At 43.3% G+C, this 21,984-nt stretch overlaps 1 protein-coding gene across 4 annotated transcripts in view; it reads right to left on the bottom strand.

Annotated features, from left to right (window-relative positions):
* The window catches only part of Adarb2 (adenosine deaminase RNA specific B2 (inactive)), a 542,810-nt gene that overhangs the window by 52,374 nt on the left and 468,452 nt on the right, over positions 1 to 21,984 (bottom strand). For 3 of the 4 annotated variants that reach the window (XM_032884792.1, XM_032884793.1, XM_032884794.1), the window contains exons 5-6: positions 5,449 to 5,617; positions 1,474 to 1,625 (exon numbers count right to left, since the gene is read on the bottom strand). The exons of the other annotated variant lie outside the window; for it this stretch is intronic. In XM_032884792.1, coding sequence (XP_032740683.1) covers positions 1,474 to 1,625; positions 5,449 to 5,617 — 321 coding nt within the window. The remainder of the gene's footprint in view (positions 1 to 1,473; positions 1,626 to 5,448; positions 5,618 to 21,984) is intronic. 4 annotated transcript variants of the gene reach the window in all.

Here is a 21,984-nt window from a genome sequence, read left to right as displayed (position 1 = left end):
TTGTCTATTTAGAAAGTGAATGGCAGAACCAAGCTGAAGCAAGAATGAGAAAAGGAAGCACAGTATCAGAGAAACTACAGGAACAGCCCACAGAGGGTGAGGGAATGGTGATGTCCTGACCAACATGATAGTAGACAGAGGCCTTGGGTCAAGGGAAATGGGAAAGGTTTAAGTGATGTGAGATCACACAGACAATCCTTTCCTACCCTAAAGCTTCAAAAAAAAAAGTGTGTGTGTGTGTGTGTGTGTGTGTGTGTGTGTGTGTGTGTGTGTGGTGTGTGATGGGAACTTTCTTTGCAAGCTTGAAGACCATGCAGAGCTGGGTGCAGTATTGCACATCTATAATCTCAGTATTTCTAGAATGAGATTGAAGGCTGAGAGAAGAGAATCTCCCAAGCTCATGGACCAGTGAGTCTAGCACACAGAGCCATGAACAGAGAACGTGAATCTGTCTCAAACAAAGTTGAGGGTGAGGATAATGCTGAGATTGTCTTCTGATCCCTGCAGGTATCCTGTGTGCCTGTGCACATGGATGCATATACATGCACACACATCATACTTACAAACAAACAAACAAACGAACGAACAAACGAACAAACAAGTGGTCTTCAGATCTCTACAGGTATACTGTGCACCTGTGTGTGTGCCTATGCATACACATACGTGCACACACATACATGCACACACATCATACTTACACATAAATAAATAATAAATAAGGGAAGATCTAAAATAGAAAAAGTTTGGAAGCGTATATGTGTGGTATGCACACAAATGTATGCGAGATGTGTGCATGTTACAATAGTAGAATCATTTAATACATGATCACACAGTGATGCAAAAATAGAACTAGCATCATTTAAGTGAGAAGGTGAGAGTCCTTGATTTTTCTCTCGGAGCCTCAAGATGCAGTGGCATCAACGATACTGAAGAGGTGTGGACGTCCGCCTTGTCCTCCATCCTGGGACTGCACAGTGGTGCTGAAGGTGACTGGAGCTGTAGGTCCTACTGAAGTGTTTAGCAATGGAATTTTTAAGTTAATTGACACTACACTGGCCCCTGGCTATGTTGCAAAAGTTGAGTTTCTTTCTCACCCAAGTTGCAGACGAAGCCAAAAAAAAAAAAAGAGAGCTAGCTTGAGCTTGCCTCCCCCCCCATAGAATTCTCATTTGCTTTCTCTTTGGTTCCATTTTCCAGCCTGGGATATAGGGAATGTCTGACCTATTAAAACAGAGCAGAGTGCTACCGCAATTAAATTGCTAATTTTAGACCCCGGACTACTTTTCTGCCAATGACTTGAGCATTTCAGACCGGGGTTTTGGAGTTATCTAGCTAATTGTAGCTATGATTCACTTCTATCCATCCCCACTACACATACGATGCCTAGACCAAGATGGCCTGGGCCAGAGCTTAGCCAGAAGGAACCTGGGCTGGCATTATTTACTGACAAAAGGGAAATACGTATTTTCTTACAGTCTGTGGTGATTTCATAGGGAGAGTTGAGTCTGGCGTCTCCACAAGGGGATGTGCTCACGTAGAGGTGGAAGAGGATGTTTTCTCGCAGCCTGTAGCCTCCTTCCTTTACACGGATGAATATTGATCTCTCGGGGTCCTCTTGATGCTTGCTATGGACACAAAGAGGATGTAGGTCACTTACAAGAAAACAAATGGAGACGTCCCAACAGGAGCTTGCTTTTGTCTTGTTTTGTGGAGTTACCAGTTCCCTAGTTTTACTTCTTGAACGCTCACATGCTGTTTGGCCCTTGCATGAACACTTTGGAAACAGACCACAACCCCAAGCAGCGGAACTGTTTCCGGTTTCCATCTCCACCCTCCCTGACCATTCACACTTTAGCTCTCTCTCTCTCTCTCTCTCTCTCTCTCTCTCTCTCTCGCTCTCTCTCTCTCTCTCTCGCTCTCTCTCTCTCTCTCTCTCTCTCTCTCTCTCTCTCTCTGGCTCTCTCTCTCTCTCTCTCGTGTGTGTGTGTGTGTGTGTGTGTGTGTGTGTGTGTGTGTGTGTTTGTGTGTGTAGGTCAGAGGAAAACCTCAGTTGTTATTCCTCAGATTTCAGATGACACACCCACTTTTTTTTTTTTTTTTGGACACAGGTTCTCTCAGTCTGGAACTCACTTAGTAGGCTAGGGTGGCTAATGAGAGGTTTGCCTCTCCCTCCTCAGCTCTGGAATTACAAGCATGTGCCACTATGCCTGGCTGTGTTTGTTTGTTTGTTTGTTTAAAGCATGGATTCTGAGTGTCATCCTCTGGTCCTCATTCTGTGTGACCGTTACTCTACAAACTGAACTGTCTCTTCAGCTACTACGCTGTAAAAAAAGTTTATCTTTTATAAGCCAGTTATCTACCACAAAACCATAATCCTCCATGCTTGCAAGGCTCCATTCATGCAGTGTCCTGGGGCACTACTGACTAAAGTAGTCTTAGTGGGTACCAATGTGTATAGTTGAGGGAAGAGGGATTTTTAAGCAGTGTCTGAGCTTGGGCACCATAGGAGTAGGTGGAAACAGCAAACAATGCAGAACTGGCTTTTCTTTTCATCCAGGGTAGATCTTGAATAAACCTATGCCTTCTAATCTTGGAGCTTTGTATTCCTCTCGCTCCAGGAAAACCTTCTTCATTGTCCTTAAGCGCACATCTGAGCACCCAGGCCTCCAAGGGGAGTGGTGATACACAATGGGTATTGAACAACTGAGCTGTACTTTCTCTCCTGGACTCCTTGCAAGTCTCTGGAGGTACATTCTTTGCCATTTTTGCTGTTTATACATGTTCTACCCCATTGGTGATGGATTCTGTCTTGCAGGGCCTTGAGATTTCACATGCAGATGATTGAACATGCTCTCCTCGGGAAACCTTGAGGCTGTGACAAGTTCATGTGTTACCACCTCTTTCCTTCTGCCCAAGTGGACTCTTCATCATGTGTGGATCTTCTTCCACAGGCCTAGGAATGACGGCACCCAGTCTTGGTCCCCAATGCATCCAAATCTTGGCAAAGTTGGCCGAATTGTCTTCTGTGATGGAGACACATCCCAACTTGAGCAACTGGGTAGTCAGTGGAAATCCTTTCCCATGCTTCAGGAATTCTAGCTTTCATCTCTTCCGTTTGACCCCTCACCAGTGGAATGGGTGTGGCAATAGGTCATGCTGCTGTGCATGGCCCAGAGGCTCAGATAAAAACTAGTTGGCTGTATTAAGGTATTAAGGTATTGCCTCTATTCGAGTCTGTTTTGGTATATGTTTAGGCCTTTCTTCCATTTGTATGACTTTTGCACATGCAAACGGGTTCACATGAGTGGCCCTTCTGAGATGCCATTGTTAGTGGAATTGAGGAACCCAGTTTCAAAGGATAAGAAAGGGAGGCTGGTAGATGCAGGGGAAGAACATTCTGTCAAAGAGACTCATAGCAATTAAACTACTGTGACTAGCTTGGTTCAGGAATGTGTATGAAATGTCACATGATCGAATCTACCTGTGTTTCTATAGGGCTTTGATGTGTCTTCCAGACAGACTTCATGTGGCAGCCTGCTTCTCCTTAATGGCTGCCATGATGACATCAGAAACTCTAGTATTGGAGCACGTTTCTTAGTATCTCTTCACTCCAGAAATCCTTACTAAAATGTATATGGGAGGCTTAAGAGATAGCTTAGAAAGCATAAGGATCCAAGTTTGTTCTCCAGAACCTATGAAAAATACAATCTAGCTCTGTTGGAATGTGTTGAAAGTGGGAACGAGATCCCACATCCAGAAAGGCAGAGAGACAGGGCCGATCCCCACGCCTCAACAGCCAATCAGCCTACTTTTTTTTTTTTTGGTTCTTTTTTTCGGAGCTGGGGACCGAACCCAGCTTCCTAGGTAAGCGCTCTACCACTGAGCTAAATCCCCAGCCCCTCAATCAGCCTACTTTATTTGGGGAGTTTCAGGTCACTGAGATGTCCTGTCTCAAAACAAACAAGATAGATGGCTTCTAAGGAATGACATCTGAGGTTGTTCTTTGACCTCCACATGCACACATACACACATACACACAAGCACATACATGCACACACATGTATATGCGCACATAAAATATGTGTGTGTGTGTGTGTGTGTGTATGTGTGTGTGTGTGTGTGTGTTTAACCAGGAAAGAGGTGAGATCTTGAAGCCTGTCAACATTGATTTTAGTCACATTGACATCTAGAAGTCTAGAGAATGGAACGTATTTGGTAGTGTGGGTATGTGAGAAGAACCTAGGCCATCAGGACAGAGTAATTTGGCCTTGTAGGGCAAGTCCTACAAAGTATTGACCATCTATATCAAGATGGCCACTGTGTATTTTGTAAGAGTAGTTTGCCTTTGGTTTGCACAATGCAAATAAGCATGGTCTGGAAATGAGGACTAGGGACAAGAAATAAAATGAGTTATGAGCCTGGCACCTGAGAGATGGCCCTAACTCATCACCAAGAACCCTACACTGTCTAAGAAACTCTGCTGGGGGAGAGATTCTCAAAACAACACTGACCAGGGAGCAGAGGGAGACCCTTTTCCCTTTGCAAAAACAACTGAACTGTGAGCCCTGCTTGAAGTGGACACGATTTTGTCAGAATTGAGTAGAGGTGTCAGTGTCAACTGGGTACCTTCTCATGGCTGAAATGAAACTTTTACCAGAGAGCAAGCACATCGATCCAAATCATCTCACATTGCACCAAACACTCGTTCAATTCAATCGATGGAATTACAGTTCCAGAGGGCAATGACTCCTGTTTCCCAAGAGATAGTGAAATCACTGTTTCTTTGCTCCCTCCCCGCTTCTCCCCCCTCTTTCTTTTTCCTTCTTTTTTCCCCACTGTCTTTCTCTGACCTGACCTCTCCCTTCTTGAGTGGTTGCTCTTTTTGCACGAAAACCTCTGTGATCTGAATTGTGAACTGTTGTCTTTTCCCATTACAGTTTATAATTTGAGTAGCTGGCTATATAAACAACTTATCGAAGGTACGGAAGACCCAGGAATGGCTGTTTGACATTTGAGTTTCATAAAGGTAGTTGTTGTTTGAGGGATGTTGTAGTAGCTGTCCAAATGTTTTAATTGAAAAATAACCAAAATTGAATGAGTCGTGGCAAGGTGTATTCCTGTATATCTATGCCTGCGAACTTCATAGTGGTGGTGATGTGTGTAACCTGAAGGCGAACAGGATACTTCTTGGAATAAGATGTTGCGTATAATGCAGACATCTGGAAATTTAACACGTCAATGTCTGTGTGGTACTCAAAGGGTGTTCAAAGTCTGAATAAAAATAGATACTATGTGGTCCACAGTCACTTACTGTGTATGGAAACTGACAAGATAAGTGAATGACACATTCTGAGCTGGCTGTAGGTCTCCTTTCCACTACCTGGTTGTCTGGCTTCTCGCTAGCTAAGTGAGGTGCGTCAGTCCAGCCCATGCCAGGGGCCCCTTTACCTCAAGTGCAGCTCCAGCTGAGTGTAGAGGAAGTGAAGAAATGCTCGCCTTGCCACAATCTCAGCGTGACAGTCGTTGACAACCAGCCCCTGGTCACTGATGTGCTCACCGCTGATACACTTGGTCCCAGAGGACAGAACGATGACCTGTGCTTGTTTGGTGTCCAAGCCTAGGGGACACAGAGGGTGCTCAGAATAGCTTAGGCTTCAAGGACCCCACTGTAGGGGCTGTAGACACCAGCACTTAAATGGCTGACATCTATATAATATAGTGATTAATCTTCATTGTTGACTATATTTAAAATCATATAGGAGATTGTTAGACATGCCTCAGGTTGTATTTATGTTTCCAACAATGACCAACTGATGAAGAAGTTTCATTCCGAATGTGAGGGCACCATTCTTTGTGCTGGGAACCTTCATGGAACAAAAGAGGGTAAAGAAAAAGCAAGTGGAGTATTGTGGTGGTTTCATTATGCTTGGCTCAAGGAGTGGCACTATTTGGAGGTGTGGGCTTCTTGGAGTAAGTGTGACCTTGTTGGAGGAAGTGTGCCACTGTGGGTGTGGGCTTTTAGGTCCTCATTCTAGCTGCTTGGAAGCCAATCTTTTCCTATTTGCCTTTGGAACAAGATGTTAAATTCTCAATTCCTCCAGCACCATGCATGCCTGGGTGCTGTCATACTCCCTCCTTGATAATAACGGCCTGAACCTCTGAACCTGTAAGCCAGCCACAATTAATGTTGCCCAAGAGTTGCTTCGGTCATGGTGTCTGTTTACAGCAGTAAAACCCTACCTAAGCCAAGTATGGATAATCCTCTTTTCTTGCTTCCCAGCCCACTAAGAAGCAAGATTCTCTATCCTATTATGCCATCCCCAGAAACAATGGGCTGATGTCTCTGAAACCACAAAAGTAACTAATTCCTCCCTTTAAATTGTTCTCAGCTATGTTGTACAGCCATGCAAAAGTCAAGTGCTGGGTTGATATACATCATTCTGAGAGCTGGGACTAAGAGCAGCCTGGTCATCCTTGATTTTTGCCCCAGTGGCTGATGATCTGGTAGGAAGTAAGGATTTTATTTTTGTTGTAGTAGAAGCCTGTGGAAATATTGATATTTGAGAGAAAGAAGAGACAGTCATAGCCAAACCTATCTCTTGGGGGAGAAAAAGGGGCCACTGCAGGGGTTCCTGCTGATACTTGAAAAGGTTGGGCTCTCAATCATGTGTGCTATAACAGCACGAATCCAACCTTCAGAAGTTTTGCCACAGGTCCCTGCCCTCCAGAATGACAGCTCTATCCTCTCTGTGAGAGTCCCTGATGGGGAAGTGTTTGACACAGAATGTGGTGTGGTGAGGCCACATGAAGGACTCCTAGCCTGATCTCTGCCCTGCAGGAACATTTACATTTTCTGTGGAGAGGTGGCCCAAAGCATGATTTGAATATATGTCTGTCAGAGGCTCATGCATTTGAAAGCCTACTCGCTCAGTAGCAGTGCTGTAGAACTGTGGAACATTTAGAAGGTGGAACCTCATTGGTTCACCAGGGACAGATCGTCATTTTATAGCTGGCCACATTTTCTAGTTTCTGTCTGCTTTCTGACCATGGGTGCAACATAGCCAGTCATCTCTTGCTGTCATATCTTCTTGCCTTTAGAACTGTAAGCCACAATAAACTTTTCCTTCCTTATGTCGTTTCTTGTCAGGTATTTTGCACCAACAATGGGAAGAATTACTAGGATACAAGATGTTGGGGAGACACCTGTGCCTACTTGTTGTCTATGAACGTTGGCTTTTATTTCCTTCAGCTTTCAGGAACCATGTGAATAGTAGAATTCAGATGACATCATTTCTTCACCTTCTATCCAGAATGTGTTTCCCTGTCTAAGTCCTCCTGACCTCTGCCCTTTGTCTTACTCAGCACACTTGAGCACTGTGAGGATATCCGCCCTTCGAAGTCTAGTGACTCAGTAGAGTGCTGAGGTTTTTAAATGTCCTTAGAGGTCTACCCTGAAGCTGGAACAAGGCTCAGTAGTTTGGAACACTCAAGAGTGTGTGTTTTATGTACATTTTGTGCCTCGGGGGCAAGGTGAAAGTGGAACATGGCTATGGGGTCAATGTTTAGGTTGCTTGGGGGCACGGAAGTGTGAAGGTATGTGAGATGGCACAGGGTCAAGTTCAGATCATGCCCACTCTATAGTTACATTTCATAGGCTGTGGCTGCGGCTGAGGCTGAGGCTGAGGAAGCAATGTCTAAGGGGAGCACTCCTCCTGTTGGTTGTCCTGTTTACGGTTGGAGACCACAACAACAGGGAAGGGTCAGTGCAGACAGAATGACCGACCGGTCCTACCCTGAGACTACCACAACTGACAGCAGCCTTGAGAAGGAGCTTTGAGCTGTGCTCATGGAAGCTGCCTGGGATCTGGACTTGGCTCTGATCTCATTCCAGAGGTGGGGGGGGGCGGGTTTGCTGTGATTTAGGGGCACATGTCTATGTGTATATCCTGACTCTTCAAATGTCTTTTTCCTTTGTACTTGTTCAGTGCACATACCACTGTAAATACAGAAGAGCATTTAAAATGTTCTACAGTTTCACACATGTATTATAATACATCCCAATTACATTAATCTCTTCAGCCTTTCTTATCCTCATCTAACCCTCACCAGCTTCCCCTTTTCAAATAAGTATCCAATGTCTCACTTTCACGTCTTTCTGTTTTGTTTTTGGTTTACTTGAGACTCATTTGATCATGGGTAGATGGGTATCTACTGGAGCCAGGGCACTCACTAGCATGGTCACACCGCTGAAGACAATGGCTTCTCAGGGAGGGGCCAGCCCACTTGAGTCCCTCCCCCATGTATGATGGAATACTGATGGGCCCACTCTCGTGCAGGCGGCTGCAGCTGCTGTGAGCTCATGAGTGCGGTGGCCATGTCAGCATTTCATGTCTCTGCTCTCTATTGTCGGGCTCATGCTAAGGGCACTTTAATACAAGCATATACTACACATTGGATACATTTCCTCTATAAGCTCTACACTCACTGTTCTCATTCGATCTTATTACTGTCCCCTTTCTCCCTAGACACTTCTGAATCTATTTTTTTTATGTCACATATATATGTATGATATATTTATCAATGCCTATTATTATAGATACCTATTATGTTTATATAGATAACTAAAATCATATATATACATACATGTATATATAATATACACATATCATACATGTATCATATATATGAGTACACATATGCATATACATATATATACATACATATATCACATATATTTCATAGCATACATGATATATGTATATACATATATATGATTTTAGGTGTCTCTATAAAAATCTTTATTTTCCAATCTTACACCTAAAAATAATGTCCCAAATTTATAATATCAATGGAAATGAGGGGAGATTCACACTGGAAGTCTTATCCTCTTCCAGGAGCTGTGGGGATAGATGAGAGGAAGCAGGAAGCAGAACTTCCTTCTGCTCATACCCAGACCTTTCTCTGTCTGAGAGTTGAATCTCCCAGCTCTGTGAGGTTGCACAGAGCCACCAAGGGAGCATCCGAATTTTTTTCTCTCCTCGCTGGTCTATTTAGGGGTCACAGAACTGCTGATCTTTGGAACTTATAAAACCCAAGAAACATTTTTTTTTTGTGGAATGATTTATAGAAGGATGAAAGTGAGCTTCTGCCTGTGACCAATGGAAAGAATTATAACATATCTGTCAGCATTGCCAGAGGCAGTTTGTAAAATACCTCCAGTTATCATCACCGTTGTTTAGAACCTCTCAATACTTGGTGAAAACAGAGCATTCAGAGGCTACATTTACTGAACGGCTACTTAAAAAAAAGTCTCTTTGAGGTGTCAGAGATATGGTTCAGTGAGTACACTGCTTGTGCAGATATGAGGATCAGATCTGAGTTTGCATCCTCAAAAGTAACCCCAGCGCTCCTGCAGTGGGTGAACTGAGAAGTGAGGACTGGAGAAGTCCTGGGAGCTTATACGTAGGGCAGCTAGCCTGCAGGGGCAAATAAGAGACCCCGTTTCAACAAGGTGGAAAGTTAGGACTCACACTGGAGGATATTCTCTGATACATACATACTCAGAGAGGGGGAGAGAGAGAGAGAGAGAGGGAGAGAGAGAGAGAGAGAGAGAGAGAGAGAGAGAGAGAGAGAGAGAGAGAGAGAGAGAGAGAGAGAGAGAGCAGAGAGCACCTTGCACTCAGGCATGATGCATACTGGTGCATGTAAAGCTCCCTAAATAACCAGTCTCTGACCAATAAAAGGGGGGCTACTCTCTTCCTTGGCTATCTCAAAATTTTTACCCCCACCTCCCAAATTAGATCAACCATTAGACGTTGACAGATGGCCTTGCTAACATGAAAAGACGTCCTGGATATTTCAAATGCACTTTCCACAAGGCAATGCCCATTTGCTCATAGCCAAGGGAACGTTGTTAACAAAAATGGCTTGCTGGAAACCTTGAAGACAAACCCTAAATTTAAGGTCTTTAAAATAGTATAAGGGTGACCGCCGTTTGGGGAGACTCCAGAAGACTAGGAATCAAAGATTATTCCTCTGCCCTCCTGGGTAAAACTGTAAATACACAGATTCTCCTCTACTCGCTGGTGAATGCCTTGAGAATAGAAACCTGAATTTCCATGAGCTCCTCTGAGAAGGGGCTCCCCAGGAGTCTGTGTAATTAGAGAGATTGCTTCAGCCCCTGTTGGAGAGTCCAATACAAATTAAATTTCCAAGGTCCTGCAACTAAAGTCAAAGGGATGGGGTCAGGATGCTACCAGCCCTGCTATGTAAGTGTGCACACTGCTGTTCGCTGAGTTTTGAATTCTGTGTAGTGTGTGGTGTGTGGTCTGTGCAGAGTGCTGGCTTAGCCTCAGATTTTTTTTTTTTACTGGACTCTGTTAAATTCTTTGATAAATTTATGTATGAACCATTTCTTTAAAGAGAACGATATGTAAATTGGCCCCCCTAGTGGAGCAGAGCTTCCATTTTTAATAAGATTTACTTCTCCAAGTGCAAACAGTGAAGAGAGACTTGTAAAGTACTCATGTAGACTTGCTCTAAGTTGAGAGTTGTTCTGTGAGGACTAGATCCTGAGGCCTGAGTAACCTCTGTCTCTACTTCCTCCCCGCCCCTCCAGCTTGCATCTTCTATCGTGGTACAGAACAGGGACCAGATAGGGAGCAAAGGGAAGATTGTGTAGCTGTGAGAGATCAGAGAGAAACTGAGGAGTGGGGAAGGGGAAAGGAGGCAATGGAAAAGCATGTATGCACTGGCTGCAGTTAGTAGAGGTCAGTCCACTGTCCCCTGCTCTGACGCTAAAGCAGCTGACTGGGTTGCTTTCTCTCCTGGACAGCTCCTCAGCAGAGTCTGCCCCTTTCCTCCTTAGAGAAGCTGAGGGGAGGCTCTCTGCTTCCTACCTACTCATTGCTTGCCTGGCTTCTCAACTTCCGTTTCTTATGAGGCATCCGGTGTTCAGGACATATCATCTTTCTACTATTGTCCTCGTCCTCTGTGGTGGGATTTAGTTTTTCCCCAGTGATCTTTTGAAGACATGATTAGTTCTCAAGCCAGCAGCTAAAAGCGAAAGTAAAATATAGAATACAAGCAAAACCCCTTACACTTTCTGCCTGCAGGGACAGCTGAAAACAGACACGCACCATAAGTGCCTTTGCTTGGGTCCAGGGATCCTCCTGCCTCAGTTGCCCCCTAGGTGAGCTGCCTTCTGGTTGGGTGTCCTGGAGGCAGAGTTGACAGCCATTTGTCAGCAGGGAGCAAGCCAGCCAGCCACCTCTCCCAGGGTGCCTGGGAGCCATTTTCTAATTGAAAGAGTTAATAAGATCCATAGGCTGTTGGGGTACAGTTAATGAGGATACTCTCTTGATGGAGAAAGCATTTTTTCCCCAGAATCTAGCTTCATTAAAGCAGGTATTTTGAGTGATGCAAACTAACGTGTTTTTAACCTTCCCTTAAAGCACTCAGCGTTGAGATGGCTGGCACACGCGTACCCCAGCTCAGACTACTGTCTGGGAGCAGCCACTGCGGCTCCTGAGGCCCTGGCTTCTTCTGATTCTGTGGAAATTAGAGCTGCAGGAAGAAAAGAGTGTGCTTTCCCTTTGCCTCTCATTAATTCTTAACGCTGCTTGACTCCAGGCTCTGCCATACTTAGTACAATTATGCGGCTCAAGAAATGCATTATTTGCTGATTCACTCTTCATTAATCTCACCCACAACGTGCCAGCACCAAGCTAAGTAACACTGGAGACATAGGACACTTAAGGCACAGCCTTATTCTTTAGCATGTATTTGGGGAGACAGTATAGAAGAGGGTCTATGAAATAAGAGAGAGAGAGAGAGAGAGAGAGAGAGAGAGAGAGAGAGAGAGAGGTCTGTGAAATATGAGAGAGAGAGAGAGAGAGAGAGAGAGAGAGAGAGAGAGAGAGAGAGAGAGACACTCACACACAGAATCACATTTTCATCATTTTATTCAGTGTTTGAACAGGTCCTGAGAGATGGCATATCGTAGGTAGAATTAGAGAACATGCCTAATCTCTCTCTATCTCTCTCTGTCTCTGTTTCTTTCTTCCTCCTTCTTCCCTCTGTCTCTCTGACTCTGTCTTTGTGTCTCTGTCACTGTTTCTCTCTGTCTTTGTCTCTCTGTCTCTGTCTGTCTCTCTGTGTCTCTGTCTCTGTCTCTGTCTCTCTCTGTCTCTCTCTGTCTCTCTCTGTCTCTGTGTGTGTGTGTGTGTGTGTGTGTGTGAGTGTGTGTGTGTCAGTGAAAAGTTTATTTTGGTACCAGTGGGAGATATGTAAACAAAATGATAGGTGTTAGACAAGTTTCCTCTTGGCAGATGGTATTGAATGCTACCCTTAAGACAGATGCTAGATTTTACATTCTAGATGACAACAGGACCTCTAAGGAATCTTTTGGTCAGGATAGTGACAGCACTGTTCCTGGGTCGGTCCTGTGCAGCTTCAAGGATGAGCAGAGAGAGGAGACTGAGGTGACAGTCAGTGTAGCCATTGTGCATCGGTGAGCAAATGCCAGAGAAATGGGTAGAAAGAAGATGGCAAGGCGTGAAACAAAAGGATTAGAAAACAAAAACTGGAAGAAGTGAAAGTTAGATGGTTGAGAACTAGATATTATTATGAAAACTCTAGAATGTCTTATTAGGAGCAGCCAAGTTCAACTTCAGTTTGGGGAGAACAGAAGATATTTTTGTGATTCCTCCCCTCAAATACCACAGGGAGCGACTCAGTGGCATTATTCCTCTATGGATTGGAAGACAGAGTTCGATATCAAAAATACGAGCAAGAAATTACTAGAGACACAGCTGTATTGAGGCCTCTCAGTAAACAAGTTTTTCTTAAGTCTCTCACCCTCAGTTCTGTAACCATACAGAATTCCCTCAGAGGACTCTCTGGTTCTGTAGATTGTAGTACTCCCACTCACTGTCAGAGGAAGTTCCTGCTTGTGTCAAAGCAAGAACTAGTTTTCCAGCCTTGTGAATTTTGGTTCCTACGGATGAGTATGGTATGGCGTAAGTGGGCAGAAGCCGCCCATTGTTGCCTGGGAATGAGTCACATTCTTTTTGTGATATTTTGGTTCCCAGTTTATCCTTGATTCTTAGGGTGTAGAGTGAATGGCCCAATGCAGAGGGGCCTGAAAGCTGAGTGTGCCCCAGTGTGTCCATCATCTCTATACATTCATTTAAGCCATGTGTCTCAGGTCAGTATACCCGGAAGCAGAGGCTAATGGAGATTCAAGGAAATAATTTATAATAAATCAGGACAGAGCAGAAGTTGGGGAAGGAAGAGATTTCATTGTAGTCGCAGGCTGACCTCACAGAAAACTCAGAAATATGAAGAACAGAATGTGGTTGTCTGACCATGAGGCAAGGATGTGAGGCTGTGCACTCTGTGTCAGAGACACAAGTGTTCTAAGAGTGCAGGCTTCCTTTGGCCAAGGCATTTGTTAGGAGAACACAGAGCTATGGGCTGTCTCCAGATGGTGCATGGAACAGCAATGCCAGGGCAAGAACCCCAGAAGAGCCTGGCTTCAGTGACAACAGCATTTACTTCCACAGACAGTGCTGAGATAGATCATCAAATGCAAACAATTGTGGAAGCATCATTTGACACGTGTTTTTTGATCAAACCATTTTTCTCTTTAAATGGCCAAAATCTGGGGCTAGAGAGATGGCTCAGTTGTTCAGAGCATTTATTACTCTTCCAGAGGACCCAGGTTCAGTCCCCAGTCCCCACATGGCAGCTCATCTCTAACTCCAGTTCCAGGGAATCTGACACTCTCTTTTGATATCTGAGGGCATCAGGCTCACATGAGGTACAGAGACATACAGGCAACCAAAAGACATATACATAAAATGAAAAATAAATAAATCCAAAAAAGTGGCACAAAACTAAATTCTAGTAAAAGAAATACAGAACATTGTGAGGAAGAAGTGTAGAAAAGAGAGAGATGCTGAAGTCTATAAAGTGAACAGAGAAATGAGCAAAGATCTCGTCCCCCGAAGGCCTATCTAAGGTTTGTTGAATCCACTGGCCTTTAAAATGTCAGGTAGATGATTTAAAGGATTGTTTGAATATACTTGGCCCAGGGGGTGGCCCTATTAGGAGGCGTGGCTTTGTTGGAGTAGCTGTGGCTTTGTTGGAGTAGGTGTGTCTTGTCGAAGTGGGTGTGGCCTTGCTGGAGTAGGTGTGGCCTACTTCGGGCAGGGCTTTGAGACACTTCTAACTCCCTGGAAGGCAGTCTTCTCCTCTTTGTCTTTGGAACAAGATGTAGAACTCTCAGATTTTGGGGCAAGATCCCACCCAGCTAAGCTTATTGTTTCTGTATTTGCTGTTGAGAGTAGTTATATGGAGGTATTATATCTGTTTATTGCTTTCATTTGTACTTTTAATCTAGAATGAACCCAGAAGTAGAAGACAGAGCCTTTTGATCTGGATCTTGAGGAATAATGGCCATGAAAATCTTAGGTTCAGGTGGGGCAGTATAAGCCTTTAATCCCAGAAGATAGAGACAGTAGATCTCCGAGTTCAAGTCCAGCCTGGTATGGAGAAAATTCCAAGCACAGAAAAGCTTAGGTCCAGTCATAGTAGTAGATACCTTTAATCCCAGCATTCAGGAAACAAAGCCATACAGATCTCTGAGTTCAAAGTCAATCTACAGAGCAAGTTCCAGGACAGCCAAGCTTAGGCAGTGAAGGAGCTGAAAAACAGAAAGCTGGTGATAATGTAATAGAACAAGGATATTCTAGCCCCAGAAAACAACAGAACTCAGCAGCTTCAGCCATGTGGCTCTGGCTTTAGAGTCCAGAATAGAAGGAATTATAGGGACAACTGATGCTAGTTAGCTGGAGCTAAGAAATTAGTGGTGATTAAGGAGAGACCAGCATCACTGAGGTGAAATCTTCTGGGAAGTGTTTTCTGAAAGCACAAAGAAGCTGTGCTCCAGAGATAGCCAACGTTGTACCTTGCTGAAGCTGGACTTTGTAATGTGGAAGAATCACCCAGGTGGTACTGGTTTTGAAGGCATGAAGGGATCATGAAGAACAGCTGAGGCTTGGTACTGTGAGAGACCAGGGAAGGCCATTGGTGAAGGTGCAGCCTCAGTTGACTGCCCAGAACTGAAGGGGTCATGCAAAGACCATCTGAGATTTGGCACAATGAAGAGAGCCTACGAGAGGCTATTGATGAAGCCTAGCTGCAGTGGAAGACCCCAGCATATTGGAAGTGACAGTATCATGGGGTAATCGCAAAGAACAGCAGCAGCAGTGGAATGGAGTCAACCAGAGTCTAAAGTGCTACAGAGGACAGAGCTGGAGAAGTGACCCAAGCCTTTGAGAAGCTCGGAAGATCTAGTGTGGATCCTACACATTGGAACCAGAAGCCATAAAGTCAAAGTTGAAAGAAAACCACAATTAGAGATATTTTTTAAAATTTAAAATAGTTATTACTTACTAAACATGTAGTATAGCTCATTACTACAAGGTACACTTTTTCCCAGAAATATGAAAAGAGATTGTGTTTAAAAATACAATACAAAAGGATAACCACGATCAGAGATACAGCACCTGATAAAACCATGATTTGAGATAAAATATGGAAACAGATAGTATTTAGAATACAGTACAGAACAATGATAATGACCACTGGTGCAGAGTCAGTGTCTGATAAACACATGGCTTTATGGGGAAACCTTGGTGTCATTTCTGCTGCCTTCAGAAGAATGCCCAGTGTAATTCCATTATTTGGTATCTGCTGAAGCTACTACTTAGCACAAAAGAAAGAAATTAGCGATGCAGCGATTGAAGGGAACAGGTAATACAAATGCCCTCTGATTATGCGATGACCACGTAAGTGGCGCTCTCAAGGGAGTCCAGTTGAAACATTACTAGAAGCAGAAGGAGAGTTCAGTAAGCTCAGATACCCAAATCAACAGTTTTCATATATACGCATAACCTCTAGAAACAATACAGTGGAAACAACTCTGTTTTTAAATAGCCACAAAGGAGGTGACAGGGAAAAGGGAAATAGACTGTGAAGACAGAAGCTTTAAACTCCCAGTCACGGGGCTAGAGACACAGAGCAAGCAGGTAAGGATGTTCACCACCAAGCTTGACCACCTGGGTTTGGTCCTCTGAACCCATGTGGTGAAAAAGGAGAGCAGACTCCTGCAAGTTGTTCTCTGAAATCTCCGGTGTGCTGTGGCACTCCCTAAAAATGTAAAATGAAAAACCTCTTCTTGAGGCCACTGACAATAGTAGAACTCATAGATAGATACCATATTCTTAGATTAAGGAAGATTAAGCCCCATAAATTTCCTCTCCATTGATTATACGGTTGTGATTCTAACGGAAACAGCAAGACTGCTTTATTTTAGACCGAGATACCTACTTAAAGTGTAGTTTGATTATTTTTTATTTAAACTAGAAAATAGATTCTACAGAGAAACCTAGACAACACTGGAGCAGAAGAAGACTGGTGCTGAGAGCTAAACCTGGCTAGGCAGCCTGCTGGTGATGAGAGCTCCGTACAAGTAACAGTGGGCTGGATGCACGGGAGAGGAGGGGAGCAGAGGAGAACGTGCAGAGGTACACGGAAGAGTTGAGTATGGATAAAGATAAAAGGTCAAGCCATGAGGGTAAAGGGTACTTAGTGAACAGTGGCATGAGGGTAAAGAGTACTTAGTGAACAGCACCATGAGGGTAAAGAGTACTTAGTGAACAGCACCGTGAGGGTAAAGAGTACTTAGTGAACAGCACCTCTTAAGCAAAGAATCTTCTGAAAACTAAGGCTGTGTGTCTTTATTTTCCATCATGCACCAGGGCAGGTGCCCAAAGGGTTAAGATTTAGATGTGAAACACCAAGTAACTGCACCTGAATCTTTACAGTTGCTTTATTTATAATCCATGAAACTTGCAAGCAACCATGATATCCTTGCTTTTTAACTTCCTAGCCCCTAGCACCACAAGAAATGAAATTCTGTGGTTTATAGACTTCCCAGAAAGAAGGAATTTTGTTACAGTAGCTTGAGTGGACATTCCTGTGGTATAGTGTTACCCAGCTCTAAGCAGTCTCTGGGAGTGCACCTTTATCCATTTAACTTGAACTAAATGATTATTTCAAGCTGTTGAATAGAAGTTTCATAACAATTATCTGACTCTGGGATAAATTCTAAAGGATAAAATGTAGAGTAGAATAATAGCAACATGTGTCTAGGAAATGACTCTCTAAATTATAGAAATTAAAGGAGACAGAAAATATTTTCATCATATACAAAGACTGCCCAAGGTTGTGGTACATAATACATTCCGGTTTCATCTTCTAGTTTCAGTCTGTGGAGTTTAATGACTCTGTAATAAGGTTTGCACATGTTCCCCAAGAAAAGCTCTTTCCCAGTGTATTGGCTGTTGGCAGTGGGAAAACTTCACTAATGATTGACCCCAGTGATCATGCACACAACTCCATATTATTACTGGGGGATCACATGTAGGAGCGCCCAGATTCTGCACTTTGTATTCTGAGATTTTGCAGAGAATGTCGGCATGCCCGGAACCTCACTCCCAGCCGTTATTATTTGAATAACATCTATTTTATTTTCATTATTTTTCTGCCATAGATTCTTTTCTCTCCTAAAGTTTCAGTTTCCGCAGTCTAAATTTCTCTCCAATTAGTTTAAAATCAGGTATATATAGAAATGCATGCCTTGGGCATTTATGATCAAGAGGCATAACTGGGCTGGAACTGGGAAGAAGTTTTGCTCTGATGGGGAGATTTTTCTTTCACCAGCATGGTAACTGATGGTCATCTCTAGAAACTGGGAGATTTCAGCGTCCTCTGTGATTTTATTCTCCAAATATTGCTAGTGCATCCAGTGAGTTACATCTCAGGGTTTTGTGAATTTTAGATGATATACCTAAAATGGACACCAGACAATAGAGTGCGAGTGGGAGGGATCCATGAGATTTCAGAGCATAGATAACTTTGTCTCTTACTCACCTGAGGCTCTGCTTCAGTAAGTTTAACTATATTAAAATCAATTCACTTCATTGCCTTGTGTGGAAAAATTAATTTAAAGAAAATTGTGCAAAGTTTCAAAACTTAAAAGTAATTTTTGGCTATTGCTGTGCCATATGTTTAATTTCCACATAAGTATATTTATCTATTTTGATATAATTATATTTATCTACTGACCTTTTTTTCTGACTCCCATTGTTAGAACAACACTAAAAGTGTGTTCTGTTGTTGCTTCTACTCATAACAAACTGTGCTTTTCATAGAGGAGCAAGAGTGTTTGGAGGAGCAGAAAGGCAAGCAACGCATATTAAAACTAAATATGAGTTTCCACTATGGAATGGGTTAAGTAAAAATTCAGTGAAAAGTATTGATAATACAAAGGGCACATTTTTATCTGTTTTCATTCCTGTGGATAGTCACATGGTGTGTATTGAGTTACTCCAGAAAGAGAGGATACACGACTTAGCCTATGTTTTCAGGCCCTACACTCTGTGTTATCAGCATACATTCTCAGGTCAGGGAAGGAGGCTGGCATGGTCGGAGAGAAGGAATTATGATGAAGGACATAACAGACTGTGGACACCTGAGAGTGTGGGGATAGAGACAATAGAGAGGTCTTGTCCCCAAACCAACCCAATCAACCAAACAGGCAAAACCCGAACACACGCACACACATGCACACAAGTGTCCACACACATACATTATACACACATGCAGATACATACATGCACACACACATGCATGCATGCATGCATGCACACATGTATATGAGCATGCATTACACACACACCACACACGCATGCAGACACACATACATACATGCCCCCCACATGCAGATACACACACACACACACACACACACACACACACACACAAAAGAAAAGGAAAGAAAAGAGAGGGGCTCTCTTCATTGGATTGGCTAATCAATTTGAGAAAAGAAATTAGTAGTCGTGAGGGGCAGATTTCTCACATTGAGATTTGCACACATAAGGAGCCCTAAAGGGTTCGGCGGTACCCGTACTCCAGACACCATGGTGACTAAATGCTCGTTCAGAGGTTGATGAGCACATCATCAGTGAATCTTAAACGCTGATGCTGACTTTGTGACTAAGTCACAGGAGCCCAGCTTTCTAAACGTCAGCATAGCACTTGTTAGAGTAACTATGGTAATTACATACCTGGCAACATCCTTTAGCATGCCACTTGTTAGAAAAATTGTATAATCACAGACTCATTACCATTCTTTAAAGAGGGAAAAACGTGGGTTGAAGATGAAACTCAGTTGGTAGGGTGCTGGTGGGAAATCCTGGGTTCAAACCTGAGCCCAGGCTCTTAAGAAGTAGAAGCAGGGACACCAGAAGCCTAAGGCCATCCTTGGCTATCTAGTGAGTATAAGGCTAGCATGGGTGCATAAAACCCTATCTCAGAAATAAAATGAAGATGCTCCCAGAAGATATGCTTGTCTCTCTCTTCTGATCGGGTGTGACTGTCATTGGTAACAATGCTAGCTTGTTTGGCAGGAATCCTGGTAAACTGTCGCCCTTAGGTCCTAACGGAGCCAAATTTGAATCCGGATTTGAGTATGCTAATAATGAATGCTTTTTCTGTCTTTTTTTCTTTTTTTCATGACAGGGCTTCTCTGTGTAGCCCCAGCTGTCCTGGAACTCGCTCTGTAGACCAGGCTGGCCTCACACTCTAGAGATTTGTCCGCCTCTGCTTCCCCAGTGCTGGGATTAGAGATGTGCCCTACCATCACCCTGTTGCTACTTCTATTTTAACAGCACCCTTACGTTTTCCTTCTAAAATAACCAGGGTTTGGGGTTCACATATAATCCCAATAGGGAATAGGATGGTCTCAGGTATTAGGCTATGAGGTATTTTTTTCTGCTGCATGGAGGATAGCCATAGAGCTACATGTTCTGCTCTAGAGAATAAAAGCAAAAGTCTTTCGTCTTGACTAAGTCAGCCAGTGATAAACTTGTAGCCAGCAGGATTATTCAGGGAGCATTCTTTTTTTATTTTTTTGTCTTAGAATGGCAGGGATATCTATAGTAGTCTTGGGATGGGCCAGGGGAACTTTAGGCAGACCCTGAAGTTATCACATGCTTGAAACAAGCCTATTCAATTTGGCAGTTATATGATAATAATAAAGGATTTTTTCAAGACATTGCTGACCAATTATCCCAGTTCTTGCAGTTAGACATGCTGACATAACTTTAAGAAGCCTAGTGTTCAAAGCAGTACAAGGTCTCATTAAGAATTCAAGTTATACTACAGAGCAATAGTAATAAAAACTGCATGGTATGCAAATAGTAACAGACAGGTTGATCAATGGAATTGAATCAAAGACTCAGAAATAAACTCACACGCCTACAGATGCTTGATTTTTGACAAAGAAGCCAAAACTATACAATGACAAGAAAGCATTTTCAACAAATGGTGCTGGTCTAACTGGTTGTCTGCTTCTATAAGAATGCAAATAGATACATATCACCCTGCACGAAACTCAAGTCCAAGTGGACCAAAGACCTCAACATAAAACCAGATACACCAAATCTAATAAAAGAGAAAGTAGGAAATAGCCTTGAGTGCATTGGCACAGGAGACAACTTCCTTTACAGAACACCAATGGCTCAGGAACTAAGAACAACAACTGATAAATGGGACCTCATGAAATTGAAAAGCTTCTGTGAGGCAAGGTCTCCGCTAATAGGACAAAGTGGCATCCTACAGATTGGGAAAAGATCTTTACCAACCCTACATTTGACAGAGGGCTAATATACAAAATATATAAAAAAAACTTTGAAGTAGACACCTACAAACTAAATAATGCAATTAAAAATGGGGTATAGAGCTAAGTAGAGAAGCCTCAACAGAGGAATCTGAAATTGCTAAGAAGCACTTAAATGTTCAGTGTTTTTAGTCATCTGGGATTCCACCTTAAACCCATCTGAATTGCTAAGATCAAAAACTCAACTGACAGCCCATGTTGTTGAGGATGTGGAACAAGGAGTACACTCCTCTATTGCTGGTGGGAGTGCAGACTTGTACAACCCCTCTGGAAATCAATTTGTCAGTTTTTCAGAAAGTTGGGAATACTTCTATAACAAGTCCCAGCTATACCAATCCTGGTCACATACCCAAAATATGCTCCACTATCCCACAAGGACACTTGGTCAACTATGTTCATAGCAGTTTTGTTCATAATAGCCAGAAACTAGAAACAACCCAGGTATCCCTCACCTGAAGAATGGATAAAGAAAATGTGGTACACTCACACAATGGAATACTACCCAGCTCTTAAAAACAAAGACATCATGAAATTTGCAGGCAAATGGATGGAACTAGAAAATATCCTGAGTAAGGTAACTCAGACCCAAAAGGACATGCATGGTATATACTCACTGACAAGTGGATGTTAGCCATAATGTACAGGATACTCACACTACTATCCACAGATCAAAGAAGCTAAATACCAAGGAGGGTCCAAGGGATGATGCTTGACTCTCACTCAGAAGGGGAAATAAAATTGTCATCTGAGGTGGGTGGAGGAAGGGAACTGGGCAGAAGAAAAGACATGGAGGAGAAAAGGGGTGGATCAGATATAGGGAAAGCTGGGGAGAGAGGTCCAGGAGAGTGAACAAAAGTCAGCAGGGGTTTGGTGATGTGTGGGCAATATCTCTAGGACCTGTCAGAGACCTGGGTTGCAGGAAGCTCCAGGGCATCTATGAGGGTGACTAGCTGAGACTTCTAGCAGGAGGGGATATGGAGGCCAAAGTGGCCACCTCCTGTAGCTAGGAAGGACTCCCGGTGGAGAGATAAGGATACTAACCCACCCACAAAAGCTTCTACCCAATATCTGTCCTACCTACAAGAAGTGCAGGGACAAAGATAGAACAGAGACTGAGGGGATGGCCAACCATTGACCCACCCAACTTAAGATCAATCCCATGGACAAGAACCAAT

This window comes from Rattus rattus, chromosome 14, assembly GCF_011064425.1.
Source record: "Rattus rattus isolate New Zealand chromosome 14, Rrattus_CSIRO_v1, whole genome shotgun sequence".
Classification (NCBI taxonomy): domain Eukaryota; kingdom Metazoa; phylum Chordata; class Mammalia; order Rodentia; family Muridae; genus Rattus; species Rattus rattus.
The sequence above is the reverse complement of the archived record's forward strand: the minus strand, read 5'-3'. Positions and strand labels throughout refer to the sequence as shown.